Source organism: Suricata suricatta, chromosome 16 (genome assembly GCF_006229205.1).
Source record: "Suricata suricatta isolate VVHF042 chromosome 16, meerkat_22Aug2017_6uvM2_HiC, whole genome shotgun sequence".
NCBI classification, from domain to species: domain Eukaryota; kingdom Metazoa; phylum Chordata; class Mammalia; order Carnivora; family Herpestidae; genus Suricata; species Suricata suricatta.
This window is the reverse complement of record NC_043715.1, coordinates 31,586,926-31,610,044: the sequence shown is the minus strand read 5'-3', so window position 1 is coordinate 31,610,044 and position 23,119 is coordinate 31,586,926. Positions and strand designations below refer to the sequence as shown.

Genomic DNA, 23,119 nt, shown 5'->3' with positions numbered 1-23,119 from the left:
GGAACATCTTCTATATTGTCTTCCAGAAGTTTATAATCTTGCCTTTCACATTTGTCTTTAAGCCACCTGGAAATGACTTTTCTGTAGAATATATTCAGTATAAGTCCAGTTTAATTTTTTTAAAGTCTGGGTAATTGATGATCTCAGTATTATTTGTTAGAAGTTCGTTCTTTCTCCACTGATCTGCAGTGTCTGGCTTGCAACTATAGTAGTTATTTTAAGAAAATAAATTTTGGCTTTGGTTCTCTTTTTATGTGTTTGTTTCTCTTAAATTATTTTCTGCTTTAGTATTTATCCTGGCTTTGATCCTCTTTACTGTACATTTGTTTTCTCTTTCATTAATTTCTGTTTTGTGTTTATTTCCTCTTGACTGACTTTTTGGGAAGTTGATCTATTCTTTTGACTTCCTAAGTTGTATTCTGAGTTCATTAATATTCTTTTTTTCTAAAATAAATGAGTTTGTTAATTTCTTTTCTTAGTCCTCTGTTAGCTGTGTTCCACAAGAGTTTGTTGCTTCTTTCTTTCTTTATTTTAAAAATGTACATAATCATTTCTTTTTTGATCCTTTAGCTATTTAAGAAGCATCTTTCGGGGTGCCTGGCTGGCTCAGTCTGTTAAACATCTGACTCTTGGTCTCCACTGAGGTCATGATCTCGCGGTTCGTGGGATTGGGTCCCACGTCGGGCTCTGTGCGGACAGCGTGGTGCCTGCTTGGGATTCTGTCTCTCCCTCTCTCTTTGCTCTTGCCTTGGTCTTGTGTGCATGTGTTCTCTCTCTTTTTCCCAAAATAAATAAACTTAAAAGCATCTTTCTAAAGTTTTGGGGGGTTTTTTTGGTACCTTTTTCTAACTTAATTATATTATAGACAAAGAATAGAACCTATTTAATACTAACCAATAATGGATTTTTTTTTGGTGTGAGCAACTGGGTGCCATTTACCTGAGTAGAAAAACTTGGAGTTGGGAGGAGAATGTAGAATGCTGTTTTGGAGAGACTAAGTGTGCGGTGCTTACAGGAATCCTACTAGACTCAAATGGGCATTTAGACTAGTCATGTATATTAGTTTTTAGAGATGTGGGCATATTTAATATTCTTGAATACATTTTGCTAAATAAGAATAATTTTTTATAGTTGCCGAAGACCCCGCAAAATCACTTACTGAGATATCTCCAGACTTTGGGCATGCTTCACCGCCACTGCAGCCTCCTTCCATGAACTCTCTATCCACCGAGAACAGATTTCACTCCTTACCATTCAGTCTGACCAAGATGCCCAATACCAATGGAAGTATTGGCCACAGTCCACTTTCTCTGTCAGTTCAGTCCGTGATGGGAGAGCTAAACAACGCACCTGTGCAGGAGAGTCCGCCCTTGGCCATGGCTCCTGGGAACTCCCATGGTCTGGAAGTGGGCTCGCTGGCTGAAGTTAAAGAGAACCCTCCTTTCTATGGGGTAATCCGTTGGATTGGTCAGCCACCAGGACTCAACGAAGTGCTAGCTGGACTGGAACTGGTAATTTGATTTGACCTAAAAATTGCAATTCTTCTCTATCTGGAGTTTGGTGCACTTCTCCCCCCACCCCCCATTTTTGCTTTTTTGTCCAAATGTTCTATTCACCAAAAAAAGCCATTAGTAGAGAAAAAGTTTATTATAGTGTTTCCTGGCTTCTGTGCCACCCATGAAGCATTGGTCCATTTGTTCCTGATGTCAGCTGATCTGTGTTCAAGGACTGAAAATAGATTTTTAGGCTAATGTGTTTAGACTCACTGTATTAACATAGAGTAAGGGAAGCACGTCTCTTAGGAGCTTTCTGTTTCTTCCTCAGTCTCCTTCCTCCCAGTCAGTTCTAATAGTTATATCATAGATTTTAAGATTAATTATCATTTTTAGAGGGTTTTTTTTTTTTTTGAGCTCTTAGTAGAGTGAAAGGTTTTCCCTTTGGAGATTAGGAAAGCATACTGCCTGGCATTTCAGGATCTGGAGAGGAGAATTTGCGTACACCTAGCTTTTATTTATACAATCTAAATATGTTAAAAATTTGTTTGCGTGCTAGCGAATGCTACTTTGGGGGAGGTTCTTAAAATGAACAGGCTCCGCCCCTTAGTTTCAGCACCTGTGGAGATGGCACGGGAAAGGCGCACCTTTTGACCAGGGAGCATTCTGGAAGGGAATGCAGTGAGGACTTCATGCTGGAGGAAGGAATTTTGTCAGTGATTAGCTGTGGGCTGAAGCGCGGCTTAGCCCACCCCTTTTTCCCGGGGCAGGTCTCGGGGCAGGCGTGCTGGCGGAATTCTGAGAACGGGCGAACCAGAAGCACCTCCTAGAAACCCTAGTTCTGTGCATGTTGTGCTGCAGGGAGCAGAGTAACGCATGTCGAAGCATTTCTCTTTCAGGAAGACGAATGTGCGGGCTGCACAGACGGAACCTTCAGGGGCACGCGGTACTTCACCTGTGCCCTGAAGAAGGCGCTCTTTGTCAAGCTGAAGAGCTGCAGGCCCGACTCGAGATTCGCCTCCCTGCAGCCGGTTTCCAATCAGATCGAGCGCTGTAACTCGCTAGGTATTCGGATGCCTTTCATTTCCCTACAGATCTGCAGTAACTCTGGATCTCTGATTCAGGCCACTTTGCAGTCGGCGGCAGTGACAGCGTTTCTATGTATTTCTGGCCAACGTTCCTCCAGCTTGTACCTCAGTTAAAGTTGCTACTTGGTGTCCAAGAAAGTGACAGTGGTCCCAAGAGGGGACTTCTGAAAAAAGTATTAGCCAGGAAAAAAATTTTTCTCTTCCTGTTGGTTGCTGGCACTTAATTATTAAAAACACAGAGGTAGAAATTGATTACCTTCCTGATGTATTTTAGAAGCACATCAATAATCACATTTGATTAAGAAGTCAGCATTATTATATGAAGCAGTTTTTGATAAAGGACAGATTCCCCTGGTCACTTGTAATGGGTGACATTCTCTTGATGTTATCCCTCTCCAGTTTTGGGGAATAGTTGTGAAGCATCTTGGAGGTTAAGTGACTATCAGTAGGGAAGCCATCTTTATGAAGAACATTTTCATTACAGTTGAAGTAGTACTTTGGAAATTTTTGTTTTCTGATTTGAAGATGCAACATCTCAGACAAATAATAAAATATTTGGGGAACAAAACATTTTACTTGGCAGATGATTTTTATACACTACTTAATACTCTAAGGTGTTTTTTAAATGGTGGAGGAGTGGGCCCTCTGAGTGGCTCAGTCAGTTAAGTGTCCTCCTTTGGCTCAGGTCATGATCTCACAGTTCGTGGGTTTGAGCCCCATGCCAGGTTCTGTGTTGACAGCTGGAGCCTGGAGCCTCCGGATTCTGTGTCTCCCGTTCTCTGACCCTCCCCCACCTCTCTCTCTCAAAAATAAATAAACATTAAAAAATTTTTAAAAACTTACATGGTGAAGCAGTGAGGTTGAAAATGAACAGTATGAACAATAGGATTTTTACTAGCGAAGCTGAAGAGCAATGAAACCAAACCCACCTTTCACTTCGTTTTAACTTGAGAAAATTTGCCTCTGAATACAAAAATGTATTTTAAAAGGAAGCAATATATCAGAATACGTATCGTAGTAGTCGAAAAGGCTGCTTTTCATTTTCATTTTTATGTTGGCAGCATTTGGAGGCTACTTGAGTGAAGTGGTGGAAGAAAATACCCCGCCCAAAATGGAAAAAGAAGGTTTAGAGATAATGATCGGAAAGAAGAAGGGCATCCAGGGTCATTACAATTCTTGTTACTTAGACTCAACCTTATTCTGGTAAGTTTAAAATTAGTGCAGCAGGGGCAGAGACGTGTGTGCGTGCATGCGTGCATGGGCGTCCGAGAAACTGCTAACCGCCTTTGAGTGAAGAAACTGGGTGGCTGGGAGATTGACGTTTCATTATATACCCTTGGAAGCTATTGAACATGGTCTCGTGTGCTCACATCCAAAAACTTAATATAAAAGTAATGTGAATGATGAGTAAAAATGATAGTGTTATAGGTGGGACAGATATTCTGAGGGTGTCTGGGAAATCACGTGACTAAAGACCGTAAGTACAGTATCTTTGTTAGGTATCTAATAACACGACGCAGTCAGTCATTGGCTGCTGTGCGTGTTTGCTTCCTTCGCTAGGTGGAGGCAGGCATAAGGCAGCTTTATTTTAAAGGATTATTTTCAGTAGAGGCACAGTTGTTCTCATATGTGTAGTTTATTCTAAAGTCCAACAACATAACACGGCAAGAATTTTTACACTGAGATCGAACCAAATACGCTGCCGGTTCAGTCAAGTGTAAGTGGCCAGTTCTCTCCGTGAATTGGGGACGTTAACATTTTAAAAGTGGGGAGAAGAAGAAACAGGATGGGCTGTTTGGGCAGAATACTGCCCGTCTCTTCCGTGTGTGGAAAAAACAAGCCTTACAGAATTGATACGGTACTTTTGAGATTTCCTGATGCAAGTTTGTATTAGCCAAATCTCCATTTTCTCTGATCCCAGCAAGTCACCTGGGCAACTTATTAGTCGCTCACAAGTGATTTTGGCATTTAAAGAAATTTGTGTCTCTGCAGTGGGTGCAGGGAGAGGGGGATGTGATTTCTTGCGGGTTGTGTTGCCTGTGTGCGTGTCAGACCCCCTCCTCTGTGGTGTGTCTGACTTTGACTCAGATTGGTAGGCCCCTTTTCAGCTTTTACAAAGAAGTTCTCTTCATATACTTGAGCCCTATTTTTATCCTTTAACGCGGTCAAGCTACAGTTTGCTTTCCCAAGATCAGTATTTTTAACCTGGAAAGATCTCCAGTCCCTGATGACTGAACCGTGGGAACCTTGGCAGGTGTCTTTGGTACCCGTGTCAATTAAAAGCACGAATTTCTAATGTTCCCTGTTCTTCAGACTTGGTTGTCTGTTTTCTCATTACATTCTTTGTAGTATCTGTTTCCCAAAAAGTAATGTGTACGGCATGAGGAAAACGATTTCTTTTATTTTACAGCTTATTTGCTTTTAGTTCTGTCCTGGACACTGTGTTACTTAGACCTAAAGAAAAGAATGATGTAGAATATTACAGTGAAACGCAAGAGTTACTGAGGACAGAAATTGTTAATCCGCTGAGAATGTAAGTAGGAGACACGGAGTTGTTTTGCCTTTCGATGGTGTCCTATGTACTGTTGTTTGGCACAGTAATTAATTCATACCTGCTTTCATTTATTAAGAAATGGGTGAAAATTTGTTCTCTTGATAAACCCTTTACAGTTAAAATTTTTTTTTATGTTTGTTTATTTTTGAGAGAAAAACAGAGAGAGAACATAAGCAGGGGAGAGGCAGAGAGAGGGAGACACAGAATCCGAAGCAGGCTCCAGGCTCTGAGCTGTCGGCACAGAGCCTGATGCGGGGCTTGAACCCATGAACCGTGAGATCATGCCCTGAGCCGAAGTCGGATGCTTAACTGACTGAGCCACCCAGCTGCCCCAGCATTACAATTTTTTAACCTTTACTGCCTTATTCAATTTCTCTAGTCTGGTCAGGGTGTAGCACCTAGTGTATGCCATAAAACGATGAAACCATTCTGGTAGAGTATAGTACAATTTAGTAATTCCAGTAGATTCGAAAAGCTGATATGAAGCTCCTGGTACCATTGTCTTCTGCTTGAGCTTAATTCCAGCGGTGCCCCTAACAATACACTCTCTGGTCTAAATGGTGTAGTCTGGCTTCTTAAACTTAATTTTATCTGGAAAAAAAAGGAGCAAAGGAAAATTTTATTTAATTTTTTATTTTATTTTAGAGAAAGAGAAAGGGCTTGAGCAAGGGAGAGTGGCAGAGAGGGAGAGAGAGAATCAGCATGGAGCCTGACATGGGCTCGATCCTACCACCTGGGATCATGACCTCAGCCCAGATCAGGAGTCAGACACTCAACTGACTGAGCCACCCAGATGCCGCATGGAAAATTTTAATTTGTAGAATAGCTCGCATTGAGTACTCCTGTGTTAGAAACAGATGAGGTGTATTTTATTAACACATTTCTGGATTAAAGGAATACATTTCGGCCTCCCTGCACATCCCTTTAAAAAGTGATGTTTTTGATCGTTTCCTAGTTTATGAATTATAAATATGTCTTTGGTCCTGGAAGCAATTTGTAATGATACAAGCGCAAGTAATAAAACAGCAAGTAAAGACTTCTCATACGTGGTTGTAGTAGTGATGCGTGATGGTGTCACATTATAAAATTTAAACTATGAAGTTAGGGCCATCGATTAAATCTGTTCACTCAGGAATATAGAGAACCAACTATGTAATTTCAAGTCCATATTTAGATCAATTTTTAATTCTTGTGACACATTTTCTTATTTAACAATTAAAATTTAAAAAGAGTTTGAGGGGGTGCCTGGGTGGCTCAGTCAGTTAAATGTCTGACTCTTGATTTTGGCTCAGGTCGTGAACTCACGGTTTGTGGGTTTGAGCCCCACATTGGGCTCTGAGCTGACAGCACAGAGCCTGCCTGTGATTCTCTTCTCTCTCCCTCTCTCTCCCCTTCCCCCATTCATGCTCACTTGCTTTCTCTCTCAAAAATAAGTAAATACAGTTTATAAAAGTTTGATATAAGATTTTGATGAAAAAATGCAAAATATTAAACTATAAAGGGCATTCAGAATGGCCTACTATGTAACATGACTAAGAAAGTAAATTACAAGGGAATAAATGTCCCTACACCTATCTTTTGTTTTCTTTACATTCTGTAATGATGAAAACGAGTCTAGTTTATACCCTTTAAGATAGTTACGAGTCTTGATTTTTTACGTCAGTTATTTTATCTTATGTAGATGGTTAAATATCCTGTCCATTTCTTCCCCCAAGTAATTGATAATGGAACAAGACGGATCCAATCCAAAACTCTGGGTCATGTTACTACTTCCTTCTTTCCTTCTTTCCCAGACACCCTAAGTCCATCAATAGAGGTTACTTGGATACTGTTGTCCATCCAGTTAAGAATCATGATTCAAGCCCCGCATCGGGCTCTGTGCTGACAGCTCAGAGCCTGGAGCCTGCTTCAGATTCTGTGTCCCCCTTTCTCTCCGCCCCTCCCCCACTCATGCTCTGTCTCTCTCTTGAAAATAAATAAACATTAAAAAAATAAAAAGAAAATAAAAGGCCAGTCATCATACTTTAAAAATGCTATTTCTATCTTAGTATGTGACAGTTATTTTTAAGGCGTAGTAGTTAGTGTCTGGGATAATTCTGATGCTAGCTTTGTAACTTGCAAGCGTCAAGAAGTAGACGAATTACGATTTTCAGGATCATTATCTAGCCTATTAATTTATGCATGATGCGCCGGAATTATATAAGAATGTGATTATCAAAATGTGTTATGCTAATGTAATGCCTGTGCCAGTATTAATTCATTGTTATTAACGTAGATACGGATATGTGTGTGCCACAAAGATTATGAAACTGAGGAAAATACTTGAAAAAGTTGAGGCTGCATCAGGATTTACCTCTGAAGAAAAAGGTGACTCTTAGTTTATGGGATATGCATTAAAAATAGCTTGGGAGCATATGCTAAATTACTGGTGGAAATGTGTGTCTCTGTAGCTTTAGGGTTTTATTTTTAAACTAGAAAGAAATTCCTTCCTATGTGATGTACATTTTTAAAAAGTTTTTTATCTAAATTCCAGTTAGTTAACATACAGTGTAATATTAGTTTCTATGTGAGGTGCCGTTTTGTCCGCTTCTTAAAAGTGAGTGATTTGTGGGAAGCTGCCTAGTGGTAGCGCGTGAAGTGGATAAACAGTTTTCTTTCCTTCCAGCAGTGATGCTTGACACTGTGTCCCTCTCTGTGCTGCGGGTTGCATTGGTCCATCCCCATTTCCCAGCTAGCTTCCCTTGTTATGAAGGGAGTTAAAGAATGGCTCGCTGGAATGAAGTTTATGGTCAGAGACTGTGTTTTACTCTATTCGTAGCTAATGGATTTGCTCAGACATTCAGCTCCCGTCTGTGAACATGTTAGCAGCACATTGTAACCAGCTGTAATGTTTAGAGACTTGATAATTAGTTAAATAACAGAAAAAAAAACAAAAGTTACATTTCCAGTTTTATTCCTATTAACCCCTCAGAAGAAATTAAAATGATTTCATCATACATGAATTGTTATACCTTTTCATATGCAGTGAAGTTATAACAAAGTTAGACTGTCATACTTTATCCTAACTATTTAAATGTCCTTTATATTTCTCATAGGCAGGAAAACTTGAGAACTGTGCTTTTAATTTAAAAATATTGACTATAAAAAAGAATTCAGAATAAAAATATAACTATTATAAATAAAAAGAATGATTTAAAAATTTTGCCTATGACTTATTTGAGTTTTTATTTTCTTCTAGATCCTGAAGAATTCTTGAATATCCTATTTCATCATATTTTGAGGGTAGAACCATTGTTAAAAATAAGGTAACTTCTAAATTACAACAGGAGCACTGGAAAAGCAGTTTTCATTTTCTCTGCCATTGTTCCATAGAAGTGGTTTCTTTTGTGATTACGTAATACTGTATTTGTTTAGGAATCTTAATATGCTAGGTTCCTATAACACAAATTAACTTAATCATTTAATTAATCATTGTCCTCGCCATACTTAACTGGAAGAATGAATCCAGTGTAAATCTGTGCTTTTAATTTTCACCCTAATAATAAATATTATTGCAAATCATTTTCTTATAAAACTGAACATAAATATTTTACAATTTAGTCAATGAAAGGTTCTAAGGGAAATTAAAGACTGTAAGAGAATATTATTCTAACCCAATGAGATACCATGAGAACACTGTTTTGACTGTCCATCACTTGGAAAATCAATTTAGCCTCGTCGTAGCTCTCTTGTTCCCTGTTTTGTAATTTACCTTTTTTCCCTCCTCTGTGTTAATGAAAATCTTGAATCTGATGCGCCAGAGTTCTTAGTGAGATATTCTAAATGGAGGAACTTTCTGGAGGGTTTAATGTTCATAGTCTAAATGCCGGACCCTTTTACGGTATAGCTTGGGTTTCTCTGTTGAAAATCTTGCTGATCGGGGCACCTGGGTCGCTCCGTTGGTTGAGCATCCAACGTCAGCTCAGGTCATGATCTCACTGTTTGTGAGTTCGAGTCCCACATTGGGCTCACCAGAGCATAGAGCCTGTTTGATCCTCTAGCCCCCTCACTTTCTGCCCCTCCCTTGCTCATGCTCTTTCTCAAAAATGAATAAACATTAAAAAAATTAAAATCTTGCTGATTTACTATTTACTTCCCTAAGAGCTAATCACGGGCAAATACTCTTACTCATCTTTGGGTCCTAAGTGATGTTATTTGATGCTAGTGTTGAATCGACAGATAAGAAGGAAGGGAAGGAGGACAATGCCACAGTTACAGTTTGATATTGTTTTGGAAGTTCTAACTAATGAAATAAGACATGATACGTAAACGTCACTAATACATATTTATTATCTATTCAAAGATGGTAATAGCTATATGAACACCTAGAAAATCCTAGAGAATTGTTCAGAAACTACTAGAATTAATAAAACACCTTGTAATTTGACCATGTAGAGAATAATCATGGAGAAATCAATATCATTTCTATATACCTCCTAGCAAATATGAAAAAGGGACACTTTCATGCTTCATGAAAGTACAAAATGCCAAGAAGTCAATTTTATTGAGATCGGTTTTTTAAAAGACTTGCACAGAGCTAAAAGGTGATTTGATTAATTAGTGAGAAGGACTGTGTTCCAGGTAAGAATACTAAATTACTTAAAGATGTTAATTTTTTATAGAATAATTTGCACATGAGCAAGAGCTTAACTTTATTTTGGAACTCAGTAAAGTGATTTTAGAGTTCTTTACAGGATGAAATGGGTGAAAATATTGAAGTTTGAAGGTTTTTTTAAAAAGAGTTCTATTAAAAGCTCTAAGGCAAAGCAATAGACATTAAACAGTGCGAAACTATATAAAACTAGGAATGTGGATCAACAGACCTGAATAGAAGGCTCAAAAATAGAATTTCAGTATCTTATAAGTGAGCTTTCAAACACAAATGAGGAAAGAAAGCTGTGTTTGATACATGATGTAGGAAGTCTAACAGGCAATTTGAGAGGGAAAAAGTCACTTTTGTTTTTCTTGAAATAAATTTCAGATGATCAAAACAATTATTTTTCTTTTTTTTTCTTTCTTTTTTTTTTTTTTTGTAGCCCAGCACACCCTAGGGATATAATAGACTCTGGTAATAACATAGGCTGAAGGCAGCTGTGATTCTCAGGGGGTAAGAGGGCCAGACACATGTGGGAGTGCATCTTACTGCTTGAAGGTCATGTGCAGTTGGAAAAGGGCTCTGGGAGGTTCTGACACCCCTTGAAGGGGTCACTGTTTCCCTTCCCCTTTAGCAGCCTCTTCATGTGGAGAATCACTGGTTTAAAGATCATAAGAAGATATAAAAAGATGCTTTAATGTCAGCCCTTCTTTTCCAAGTGTCATTCTTCACCTGCACATGCCTTTCTGAGGGGGAGTCAGCTGATAGAACATAGGAGAGGGTGCCGTAAAATCTGAACTAGTGGACAGTCTGAGAGGCTGCACAGTAGTGTGAGGGGATTGAAGAGGCAAAGGACTCAGCTACCTAGGAGGATAGATGCGGATTTGATAACCAGCGGAATCAAATATACAAAAATAGAATTCCCAGAAATAGAATTTAAAAAATTCCTATCTCCATATATATACTGTATGACTTCCCGGGTCAGGGGTATGTCACTGAATGCGGTATGTACAGCTGAATAAAGAATTACTCATTTGTAAGATCAATCTGAAGAAAGTACCTGGAATGTAGCCCAAAGGGAAAAAAACGTTGGAAAATGAGAGAAGATAAAAGACATGGAAGAGAGATTCTTAGTGCAGTTCTAGGAGGAGACACTAGAGAGAATGGGGAAGAAGCAATATTTTGATAGACAATAACTAAAGCTTTACCAGAAGTTTTGGCAGACTTAAGTTCCAAGAAGAAAGATGCACGAAATTCCTGAGCTGGAAGAACCAGGACTAAATTGTCTAACTCAGAGACTTTTCACAGGATGTGCTATAGTAAGACCAAGCTGAATTTAGAATAAAGGAGTAGTATGCAAGAAACAAGGAAGAGTCATGGTCATAAATGTGGGTAAACTAAGCTCTCATATTCAAAACAATAATAATGATAGTAGGGGTAATGACTAATTCTGTGTGGGGTGTTAAAGCTAAGGTGAAACTAAAATCATTACCAACTAACGAGAAGGTAGTGCATGGAAGTGAAGCATTCCAAGAAAAGCAGTGGAATAAAATCAGCAACAAGGAGCAAAGATGCAGGACAATTTTCAGGTTGTGTTACTGAGTACTTCTCATTATAGAACATGGTCTGGGTATTCTTATTACACAGATGTTTTCTATTCCACAGTGCAGATAGCCCGAAATCTGTAAAGAATTTTAGTGGCCATCCATTAAGGTCTGTGTTATGCAGGTGGACAGACCAATATCCTACAGTTCCACAACTGTTTTTATCTTCTCTGTAGATGTCCTTTTTATTCTGAAGTTAGTGCAACATCTGTACCCTTCCACTTCTAGATTTTCTTAGTGGAAAACCGTAATCTCCATTGTGCAGTTTTGTATAATAGCACCAGCTTTGTTGTGATTCTTGTATGTGTGTGTTTTAATGAGCAGCTAATTAATTACTCTAGGGTTTTAGCTTCTAAAACTGTAGTAATGAGACTTGAGTGCTTGTTGTCCCCTGCCCCTCCCCCAGTCCCCATCCAGGCTCCTGAACCTTCTGCCTCAGTATCACAAAGCGGTTGGTCTTACATCCTCATTTCTGGTTCTCTTCTCTCAATATGGTTCCCATCAACCATGATTCTCCTTCCTGTCACCATTACTATTATTTCTAATGCTTACAACTACTGACCTCTGCTGCTTTATGCTTTCTTAGTTTCCTGTCTTATTGTTTTCCCTGTTTGTTAAATTTTTTTATGCTTTCACTCTCACAGAAAAATTCTGGTCTCTCATAGTCATCAACAACCAATACTGATATCAACATAACCTTCAGGTTTCTTGGTTATCATTTGTTTTTGCTTGTTGCGGGTTCTCATGAATCTCCTGGTTTTGTTAACAAATAAGTTTTGTTCATAAGTTGCTTTGGAAAGCTGAGGGGTTCTGAAGGTTGGTCTCTGGATAGCTGTTCTGCTGTGAAAGCTATGTTGATAATTTTCCATAAAAACTTGAAATCTAGCTATAAATAGGCTGATTCTCTAATCAGAAATTCCGCTGAAAAGATACATTGTACACTTAAAGATAAGTAGCCCTTTAGGTAGAGTTAGTTTTAAAGAGTAACGTGATTCTCTAGTAAAATATGTAAAAGCAAAATGTCTAATATAAGGGTGAAACTGATTGGCATTCGGAAAGGGCTTCCTTGGCATGTGCTGAATAAATGAGCGGCCATCTGAGGGGACAGGTGCTGCCATGGGGGGATTAATAGACGGCAGGCGGGCACCTGGTTTCCACACGTAGCTCTGCCTACGCTGCTGGGGGCGGTGATTATTCTTCCCTGGATCTCCAGGTCTTCATTTTAGAAATGAAAAGTTTGGTCTAGAAGGACTCTCAGGGTCTGCCCCATTCAGATACATAAGAGTTTGTTTTCCTGTGTCAAGCATTAAATGCAGTTTAACTTTTAAACATTCAACATCTTAATGGAATGTTGATTAAAAATGCTTTTTAGATTTGGTTACGTCGAACCAAGTTAGCTTCTGGTTATTATTGTTCACACAGTGCTTCTTGACTATGGATGGTATTCCGTTATTTATCACTAAGGGAACTTCTGAATATGAACACTGCAATAAGATCTCACTTTTAAGGTGTTCTACAAGCACATTTAATTCATTAAATTACTGTCTTTCACATGTTGTTCTGGCTACGCAGGGTTGCACCCGCAACTTCGCAACATTCTCTGTTCTTAGATACTGCTGGGACAGCTTCACGTTCTCATTTAAGCATTTTGTAAATAAATGTGTTTTTTTTCCTGTGTGTTTTTAGATCAGCAGGTCAAAAAGTACAAGATTGTTACTTCTATCAAATTTTTATGGAAAAAAATGAGAAAGTTGGAGTTCCTACAATTCAGCAGTTGTTAGAATGGTCTTTCATCAACAGTAACCTGAAGTTTGCAGAGGTTAGTGATTATTGTTATTTTATATGACAGTCCTTAGTATTTTGTTTTAACATTTTATTTATTTTTGCAAGACAGAGAGAGAGAGAGAGAGACAGAGTATGAGCACGGGAGGGACAGAGAGAGAAGGAGACACAGAATCTGAAGCAGGCTCCAGGCTTTGAGCTATCAGCACAGAGCCCCATGCAGGGCTCGAACCCATGAACTGTGAGATCATGACCTGAGCCGAAGTCAGATGCTTAACCGACTGAGCCACCCAGGTGCCCCCAGTCCTTAGTATTTTTAAGACTACTGCTAGATTTGGGAACTGTTCATCTTGCCTCACCAAGAACACACAAACTGTTAACAAAACACAAATAAAAATAAAAAAAATTTCGGAGTTTCAGTTGTGTCCTTAAAGAAAATGTCTTAGAATTAAGATTGAACTTTTGGATTTTTCGTGCCAAAGAAAATATAAAACTAATTTGTAACTTGAAAACTTTTAAGTAGTATTTAAAGCAAAGGGAAGACGTATAATTTTTTTTAATTGTCATTCATTTTACCCAGCTTAATATTTGACATAAGCATATTAGCCAAGTATATCAAAAAGAATGTTTACTTTTCCTTCAACAAGAGGCGAATTCACTTATACTGGTTTGTTAATGAACAAGTGATAGAAATTATTTTTCTGTTGCTTCCTGAGTATCTTCATGATCTTAGTACTACATTTTTATTACATTTATTTCTGAAAGGATGTTCTGGTAAAGCTTTGAACAGTTACAGTTATTTGTTGAAATAAAAGGAATGGTGCCCTTCGCGGACAACAGCTTCTTTATGATGCTTATCAAAACAAGTTTTCTAAAATGTTGATTTTTGATATAAACCCACAGTAGAATGTAAGCTTGTCTGGGTGTCTGTGGAAAGGATCCTGAAAACATGTGGACCATCCGTGCTCCGCCCCCACACCTGCCCGCAGGCCCTGATCCCGCCTGCAGGCCATCGATGGTACAGCGGCGCCACGGGTTGGGCAATGGCTGCTTTAGTTTTATAGGGAACATTTTTTCAGTACTTTGGTTCTAAAAATATATATATCTTGTTTTTAGGCACCATCATGTCTCATTATTCAAATGCCTCGATTTGGAAAAGACTTTAAACTGTTTAAAAAAATTTTTCCTTCTCTGGAATTAAATATAACGGATTTACTTGAAGACAGTAAGTATAAGATTTTTTTGCTTTGTTTTTCAAAAAATTTTAAATGTTCATTTATTTTTGAGAGAGAGACAAAGACAGAGTGCGAGTGGGGAGAGGGGCAGCGAGAGAGGGAGACACAGAATCTGAAGCAGGCTCCAGGCTCTGAGCTGTCAGTACAGAGCCCGATGTGGGGCTTGAACTCACAGACCGGGAGATCATGGCCTGGGCCAACATCAGACGTTTAACTGACTGAGCCACCCAGGTGCCCCAGTTTTGTTTGTTTTTCAGAAATAGGCAGTCTCATTAATTATGAGTCAGAGGCTTACGGGATACAGTTCTTCTGAAAGGCAATTCAGTATCTGAAGAGCCTGGAAATATTAAGCTAGTACTTTTAGTCCTAGATGTTCTGAGAAAATGATCAGAGATGGAAGTAAATATTCTCTATGCAAAAGTATGTATTGTCACATGATTAAGAAATTAGAAACAATCTGTATGAGAGGAGAGTAGTTAAATGAATTTTTGTGTCTCTGTACAATGAAACGACTTCCATTAAAGTTCATGTTTGTGAAGACCAAAGTGTAAGAAGGTGATTGTGATGTAAAGCTAAGTGAAAAGGAAGTATGTTGATACTTTCCGTAAGAGGAGACACACACACACACACACACATGCACGTGCACACACACACACACGGTTATGTAAATATGCAGATATAAATCAGTCATTGGAGAAAATTCACATTAGTGAGGACAATGGCTGTCTCTTGCTAACTGAAATTGTAGATGCTTGTAGTTTTCCTTGTACTTTGCTGTGTCTTTGAATTTTCATCAGTAATTTTTTAATTGTGTGAAAACCCCCTATAATATACTGTTTTTAAATTTTTTTTTACGTTTATGTATTTATTTTGAGAGAGTGTAAACAGGGGAGGAGCATAGAGAGAGAGAGAAGAGAGAGAATCCCAAGCAGGCTCCACACCGTCAGCACAGAGCCCGACATGGGGCTGAATCCCAACGAAGCTTGAGATCATGACCTGAGCTGAAACCAAGAGTCGGACACTTTACTGCCCAGGCTACCCAGGCGCCCCTGCTCTGCTTTTAAAAAACTCATTTTATCAGAGAAAATGTCTTTAAAGATACCCTGGGTCCCACGAAATACAACATGACGATGATAGGGACAAGGAAGGACAGACCTGTTTGAATCCAAGTCCTTAATAAAGCTTAAACTTTTCCTCTCAATCTTTTTACTGGACGAACACATGTTTGGAGCCCCCCTAACCCCTCTCGCCCCTACCGCTTTAGCCCCCAGGCAGTGCCGGATCTGCGGGGGGCTCGCCATGTACGAGTGCAGAGAGTGTTATGACGACCCCGACATCTCAGCTGGAAACATCAAGCAGTTTTGTAAGACCTGCAACACCCAAGTAAGCGGGACAGCCCGTAATGGAGGGTCTCTTCCTAAATCGGAGATTATCTGAAGTCGGAAACATTTCAGGTTTTGAAAAGTTTTCCGAGTCATTATTCACTTGAATTCATAATCCAGTGCGATTGCGTATGTGTCTTCTGTGTACTCGGGGGGCCTTCTAAAAAGTCCTTGGTGGCTGGTGGCGGGGATGGGTTCAGTGAGAGGAAGCGGGGCCCATTCGCGCAAACACGGAGTCCCGCTCATGAGCGACCTCGCACTTCTCTTCACGTTCGGTTTCAGGTCCACCTTCATCCCAAGAGACTCAACCACAAATATAACCCGGTGTCCCTTCCCAAAGACCTGCCCGACTGGGACTGGAGGCACGGCTGCATCCCCCGCCAGAAGATGGAGCTGTTTGCTGTGCTCTGCATAGAGACCAGCCACTACGTCGCCTTCGTGAAGTACGGGAAGGACGACTCTGCCTGGCTCTTCTTCGACAGCATGGCCGACCGCGATGGTAGGCCACGTCCCTTTCTTCCACCTGTGGTGGCCCCGTGTCGCTTGTGCTGGACAGTTCACAGCGGGTCGTCTGTGCTGAGGAATAGAAGAGCGTGTTTCAGAAGTATCTCGGTGATGCAGTCCGACAGTCTGGAAATGCACAGGCAGCCCTGTTGCTAAACTAAGGAATAATATGGTTGTGCCATTTTGACCCGCATGTGATTTTTGTAAAAAGAACCCAGAATTCTTACTTTAGGGTTGAGAGGTTTTACTTCCGGTTTTGTCTTCTTTTGCTTTTGGGCCTGTCTCACTTTCCATTCGAGCCATGGTCGCCATTTATCAGGCGCCTCTGCTAGCTCTCCGGGAAGCGCACGTCTGCAGACGGGGATCCCTCCTCTTTCTCTGTTGTTAGAGCTGAAACTGAGGTGCCTAAGGTCACGCAGCTTGCGTTTAATGCCGTCTTTCTGATCTCAGTGCTTATTTTTTTTTTTTCTACTAAAATCTACGTTTTCTTCTAAATGACTAAGACTAGTAAATCTCTTCTTTGGATCTACAGGTCACGTGTTTCTTCCCCAAACTGGGAGTGTGCTGCCTCTCCAGGGGGTACGCATGCGCAGTACCAGGGCCTCCACTGTAACTGATGAGCGTCCTGATGGGAGGCGTTGGGAGAAGCCCTTGGGAGGCTAGGCCAGGAGAGGCTTTTGGGGGGCATCTAACCCCCCCCCCCAGCGCTCTCATTCACTCTAATGGCGTGTAAAGCAAAAGGTTTAAAGTTTAGGGAAGTGCAATAGTATTCATTTTGCTAGATCTGCTCTAACGCGGATGGCCACGTGGTGAAATGTGTGGGGGTGTTTCTGTCCGGGGAGGGACATGGGATGCGAGGAGGGGACGCTGTGTGCTCGCGTGCGTGCGCGCGCACTACGCCCTGCCCGAACACAGAGAAGCCTGCAATGTGGGTTCAGAACTTTGCTCAGGATTTGCCTCCTTTTACCAGTTTTATTCTATTGGCCCTTGAATCCTCTCCGGATCCAAGAAATGAGAAACCTGTCAAAAGTTAAAAAGAGGCTTTAACTTTTAGAAATCAGAAGTGAAGCCAGGTCCTTCAGATCTTGAAAGGCAGCCTTTGCTAAACTTAGAACATTGTAACAGTGCTCTGGGAGGTCACTCACTGCTTCACTGCCCTCAGTAGAACGCTTCCTCTTTCCCGCAGGTGGTCAGAACGGCTTCAACATTCCTCAAGTTACCCCGTGCCCGGAAGTGGGCGAGTACTTGAAGATGTCTCCGGAAGACCTGCACTCCTTGGACTCCAGAAGAATCCAAGGCTGTGCGCGGAGACTTCTGTGCGACGCGTACATGTGCATGTACCAGAGTCCAACGATGAGTTTGTACAAATGAGCGGGGGTCACCTGGGCGGGGGCGGGGACCGAGTGTGAGACTGCACTGTCGCATTTTACCGGCTCTGGCAGTTGTGTTCCACGTCCATTGCCGGCAATGGACGCGTTCGTGGTGATGATCCTTCAGAAAAGGATTCCTGTGTTTAAAAAAACAAATTGCTTTTGTGTTTCTGAAGTACTTAATAAGAAGCATTTTGCACTCTAGAAAGTATGTTTGTGTTGGTTTTTTAAGAAGTCTAAATGAAGTTATTAATACCTGAAGCTTTAAGTTAAGTGCATTGATCATACGATATTTTTGGAAGCATAAAATTTTAATTGTGACAGTTTCAAACCTCTTTTAGTCCATTGAGAATGTAAATAAATGTGTCTTCTTTATGGACCAAGGATATGAAATCACTTTTCCTTTTAGCTAACAGTTGCCTTGAGGAAGCACTATTTTGGTTTTATTAAGAGTCTCCTTTTGCTCCAGTTACTAAAACTGTACTTGAGTTTGATTTGTTAATTCTTTCCTAGATAGCGCTGGTCCCTGCATGTCGGTGATCTGCCGAGTTTCCGTGTTTCCGCAGTAGTGGGCAGAAAAGTGCTGCAGTTCCGTTACCGGTGTTGTTTTCTATTTGTTCTGGGTTTGAGATCTCTAAGTGATTTTGTCACAAAACGTCTATTTTTGATGTAATTTTCCTGGGGGATTAGAATACACAGCTACTGAAACTTCTCATTCATAGTTGTAACTGTCAGAGAAGAGGTTTGGGGGCTTTTTTTTGTTTTTTGTTTTTTGTTTTGTTTTTATTTTTGGTGTTGTTAAGGCTCTCTATTTTATGGAACAGGGTACAATGCATCTTATTAAAGGATTGGGGTCATAAATATATTTCTACACAAATGTATGGTCCATCAGAACGTAAATTTGAATGTAGACTACTCAGTCAAACCTCCCTGAAGAGACGTCTCGGCTGCCCAGACCCCTGCTGCTCTAAAGACCGCCCAGAACTTCCATGAGGTCAGCCCGTCTGCTCCCTGAATGCAGTTTGATTTCGCAGGAGGTAATGGCAGTTTCGAGGTTTGATGGCGATGTTAGCAGCAGCGGGGTCCGCCTTCCGATTATGTCGAAAGTGGGTGTCTTCTCCGCCGACATCAGTGTGTGTCTGGGCTCCAGTGGATGTCGTGGGCCAGAACCACAGATTGTGAATGTCCGTGCCGTGGAACGTGCTGTGGGCTGTGTTTTCTTCGAGTGTTGTCTCGTGGCCTCGTTGTCCTTCCGCAGAGACTTCCTAACCATGCAGGAAGACCGAGGAGTTGTCGCGTGCATGTAACGTAGGACTTTGTAGAACATTCAGTGTCAAAAAAAAAAAAAAAAAGCAGAAAGCATCTTTATAAACCCTGCAATTACTTTTTTTTTAAGTCTCGTTTACTTTTGGTTCTGTCATTCCATTTTGCTAATATTCCTTAGCTTTATAAATTGTAGTAAGGCACAACAGCGCTTTCGTTCTGTAACTTTTTTCATTTTTGAAATGAAAAAGTACGTATGTTTTGCATGCGGTTTTGCTAAATGTTTGGGTGGGTTGGAGAGGCGGATACTGGGGCAGGGGTTTGGTGAGGAGCCCAGGCTCAGGGCTGGCTCTGCTCCTACCCCCTCCTCGGGTACTAAGGGAAGGGTCTGGGTACACGATTCAGAGGCTCCGATCTTAGCTAAGTCCTGTCACCCCTTAGTAAATAGGTGCTGAGCGAATAAATGGATGAATGAGCTTATTAATGGGATTTTTAAGGAGATTATCTGGAGGAATGACCAGGAATCTCTAGGTAAGACTGGATCTAACAGTTAAAGAAGAGAAAGTTCCTTTTCTGTAAAAATTAAAAGGCACGTTCAAGAAGGTATGTCTTGCTCAGCCTCTGGTGGCAGAGGACTTAAAGAAATCCTGCCTGGGGTTCCCCGTCTCCCCCACCCCTACCCCACATGGAGGCTCTTCCCAGGGGGCAGGGCCACATCCATAAATTATTTCTAAGGCACTCGGGATGCTGGAGCCTGCCGTGGTGCTCCCTGTGGGGGGCCGGGCTCTCCCCCTGGTCCTAGACGGTCCCTCTGGGTGCCGCCTCCTTGTCCCTGCCCCAGCGCAGCCCGCGTGGTATGTGGGCACCAGCAGGGCGGGGCTGTGTGGCACTGGTGGCTCGTACACCTGCTGATGTAGTCACATTTTAGCCCTAAATGTTCTTTACTATTTACCCGTTTGCTTTTAAAATGCTTTGGTGATCCCTTTTTCCATATCATATCTAAAGTCAAGATGGCAGTGTAATAGAATTATTTATAACGTGGTTTATGATTCATAGCTACACATAGAAAATATAACAAGTCCTGTTCCCTGACCTCCAATTAAATTCACACTGTGTGTGTGTGTGTGTGTGTGTGTGTGTATGTGAGAGAGAGAGAGTATGGAAGGAAGCGGGGGATAGAGGGAGAGAGAGGAACTAGGTAGTGATGTAGAGGCTAAATGTATTTAGTCCCTCACAGTCAGCTTTATAAAGGAGTTATGGTGTGACTCCATTCTGAAAGAATGTTACAGAAGACTAGGAAAACATGCTGAAAACCAAGAGAAACTCACAAAACTTGGTAACATACGGTTGTAACAATTGCTGAGGATGATCTCCTTAGAATAGTTTAGGATCTCTATAATTCACATTTGCCAAATGTTATAGGTAAATGGCTTCTTTCTATCCCTTGGATTCATTTTTTTTTTCACCTAACACATAATTCAGGAACAAGGGGAAGACATAGTCATTAATCTTATGCAACTTGTATTGTCGTTCTAAGTCCTGTTGTTTGAACTTGGCGTCTTCATTTTAAGTTCAGGCTTTACTCCCCTCGTCGGGCAGATCTGGACACGCAGCTAGATGACCCTGCACCTGCTGGGGTGACGGTGGACAGAGATGTGAGCCGACAGGACATTTATTACCTAGGACTGTGTCAAAAGGAATAGGAGGCGGGTCCCTGCCTTCAAACAGCTTCGCACCGGCTTCTGACGACAGAATACCTACAAATGGTTGCTTAAGGGGTGACAGGTCTTGGAGAAAATTCTGGGACACAGTAACAGAAAAAGTGATGGACTAGGGGACAAGAGACCAGACTCCACCCCTTTCTCTGGCACTTGCCCTGCTAGCCTGAGATGACTTGACTTCTTTGGACCTTAGTGTCCTCTGTATCACAAGGCGGTTCTGGAATATCAAATTTCATGGGGAAAAAACATTTCTAGGTCCCACGCATGCCCATTGGGTCTGACTCTTTATGAGTGGAGCCTGGGAAATTTGTTCATAAAAGACTCACCAGCTGAGCCTGATTGCTAACCAGATTCAAAGACTACTGAGCTCAAAATCTCAAAAATATCTTTTCTTTCTGTGATCCTGTGGTTGTATAATGTTATCACATTAATTACATGTAATTAAATGTAGGTAGTTGGATGTTTATCACGTTGTGTATCTGTGTTTACCTATGATTTTATGTAAGAAATGCATTTTAGTATACATATACCTCAACTCACGGTTTCTTCGAGGTTTTGGCAGTCTTTGGAACACACACAGATCTTAAGAGGAAATCTGATGTTGTTTACCTGAACATTTGTCTTCCACTTTATTTCTTTAGGGGAAACTGAGGCTCACTCTGGGTACCAAAGAAATGGAAAAGCAAAACTGTCATGTGACATTAAAGAAAAGCATTGTTTCTCACTCTCTGCTACTTTACGAAGAAAATTTTAACATTTATCTGAGAAGACGTCCCTCTGGGGTACTAGGGCCTCGAAGCAAAACGTCCTTGTTAAAGTAGGTGAGGCATAATGCTTAAAATGAAATATAAGCCCCCCCTTCCCTTGCAGTCAGTGATGTTAACAAGACACCCCCGGCCCCCCTTTGGTGAGAGGAGTACTTGAGCTCCCGAGGCAGGAGGGGCGTGTGGAGGAGGACAGTGTGTGAACAGGGGAGCCCCGTGCGCAGAGGAGAGGGGGGCAGGGCAGAGGCCACCCCCTCCCCGCGGACGCGGTGCACGGGAAAGGGGCTCAGGGAAGACAGCTGCCGTGTGTCACTGCTCACAGAGACCAGGGCTCTGGAGGGTGACGCTGCCTGCAGGGAGTAGACGCTGCCCTGGTCTAGTCTCCTTCCCGAAGTTTCACCCGAGGGAAAAGAGAAAGGGCCCTTCGTCCTATTCTACATCCTGGGCCAGCGGCAGGGTGTCTCCTGAGTCCCAAAGCAGAGGTCAGCAGCCAGCCAGCACCGGGAGCCGAGGAGGGTGGGGACAGGGGGCACTCCCCGCCCCCCATCGCAGTTCGTGCTGGCCTTACGGGTCACTCCAGAGCCCTGGTTTCCTGGCCTTCGGTCTTGGCCATTTTTGTTTGACCACATATGTTTTGGTCTCTCATGCTGTCATGTAGGTCAGGGGAAGGGACCGTTATGGGGGAGGGCTGGCCTTCCAAGCACGCCGGGCCTCCGATCTCTCTTGCACTTTTAAATACTGTCCACTTTTGGTTTGTACTTTTCTGGAGAGATGAGGGTGGAGACCCCACTGTCCCTGTTTTGTTTTGTAAAAGGGCCTACAGTACCATCGAGTTTTAACTCCAGAGAGTCTTAGGGTCCTGTCACAGCATTCTTTTTTTTTCTTTTAATCCCATTTGAAACTTCCCAGGGAAGTTGAGGTTATTCATAAATGGCTATCGCATTTTGTACTGCATTTCGCATATCTGGTGTCTTGTTGAACCATTTTATTTTTGGCCTGAAGAATATCCTGTATTTATGAAGACATTTCTTTAAAAATAACACCACGTAAAATATCCCTTTACTATCAGATTGCTCTGATTTAGCCTTAATTTTGTTAAACTTTTTAGAGACGAATGAAGTGCTGCTGTGGAAAGAAATGTACTATATACTATTTCTGTATCATTAAAACTAAATTTTTATGGTTCCTTTTCCTTGATTTCTTTGGGGAAGGGTTTCGGGTTACGGGACCCCTGGGGGTGAGCACAACTTCTTACCTTATGGGAGCTTCCTCTGGGGGAGGAGGTCTGCCGGCGAGGGCACATCTTTGCGCAGCCTCTGGCGACATTACGACTGATTTAGAAAACGGGTTAGACCCTCCCTGCTCCGGGCGACCTGCCAACGGTCTCTGGTTACCCCGTGGCATCACGGTACCTGTAGTTTCTTGGAGCACCTGGGCATTTCCAAGCTCTGGTCCCAATGAAAGCTCGGTTCTGCCAGGCTCTAACCACTCCAGTTAGAGGTGGCCCTCCTGGGGCTTCCTCACCTCTAAACAAGGGCACGAGGCTGTTGACTAGAAGAATTGTGGGTCCCTGTCCCCTGCCCCTCAAGGAGGCAGTCAGATGCTTTACTTTCTGTATAATCAGAGAAGGGATTCCAGATACCGCAGAGGTGGACACTTGTCTACTCTTAGGTACTGATAAAACAGGTCTTCCTCAGGTTTCTGTTCTCGTGCCCACCAGTAGATG

General features: G+C 41.7%; 1 protein-coding gene across 8 annotated transcripts in view; it reads left to right on the top strand.

Annotated features, from left to right (window-relative positions):
• The window catches only part of CYLD (CYLD lysine 63 deubiquitinase), a 68,516-nt gene extending 45,937 nt beyond the window's left edge, over positions 1-22,579 (top strand). For all 8 annotated transcript variants that reach the window (XM_029925831.1, XM_029925827.1, XM_029925829.1 and 5 more), the window contains 11 exons: positions 1,132-1,511; positions 2,393-2,558; positions 3,643-3,784; positions 4,992-5,114; positions 7,411-7,502; positions 8,374-8,440; positions 13,059-13,191; positions 14,271-14,379; positions 15,654-15,772; positions 16,054-16,270; positions 17,462-22,579. In XM_029925831.1, coding sequence (XP_029781691.1) covers positions 1,132-1,511; positions 2,393-2,558; positions 3,643-3,784; positions 4,992-5,114; positions 7,411-7,502; positions 8,374-8,440; positions 13,059-13,191; positions 14,271-14,379; positions 15,654-15,772; positions 16,054-16,270; positions 17,462-17,646 — 1,733 coding nt within the window. In that variant the 3' untranslated portion in view covers positions 17,647-22,579. The remainder of the gene's footprint in view (positions 1-1,131; positions 1,512-2,392; positions 2,559-3,642; positions 3,785-4,991; positions 5,115-7,410; positions 7,503-8,373; positions 8,441-13,058; positions 13,192-14,270; positions 14,380-15,653; positions 15,773-16,053; positions 16,271-17,461) is intronic.
• Positions 22,580-23,119: the final 540 nt, after the last annotated feature.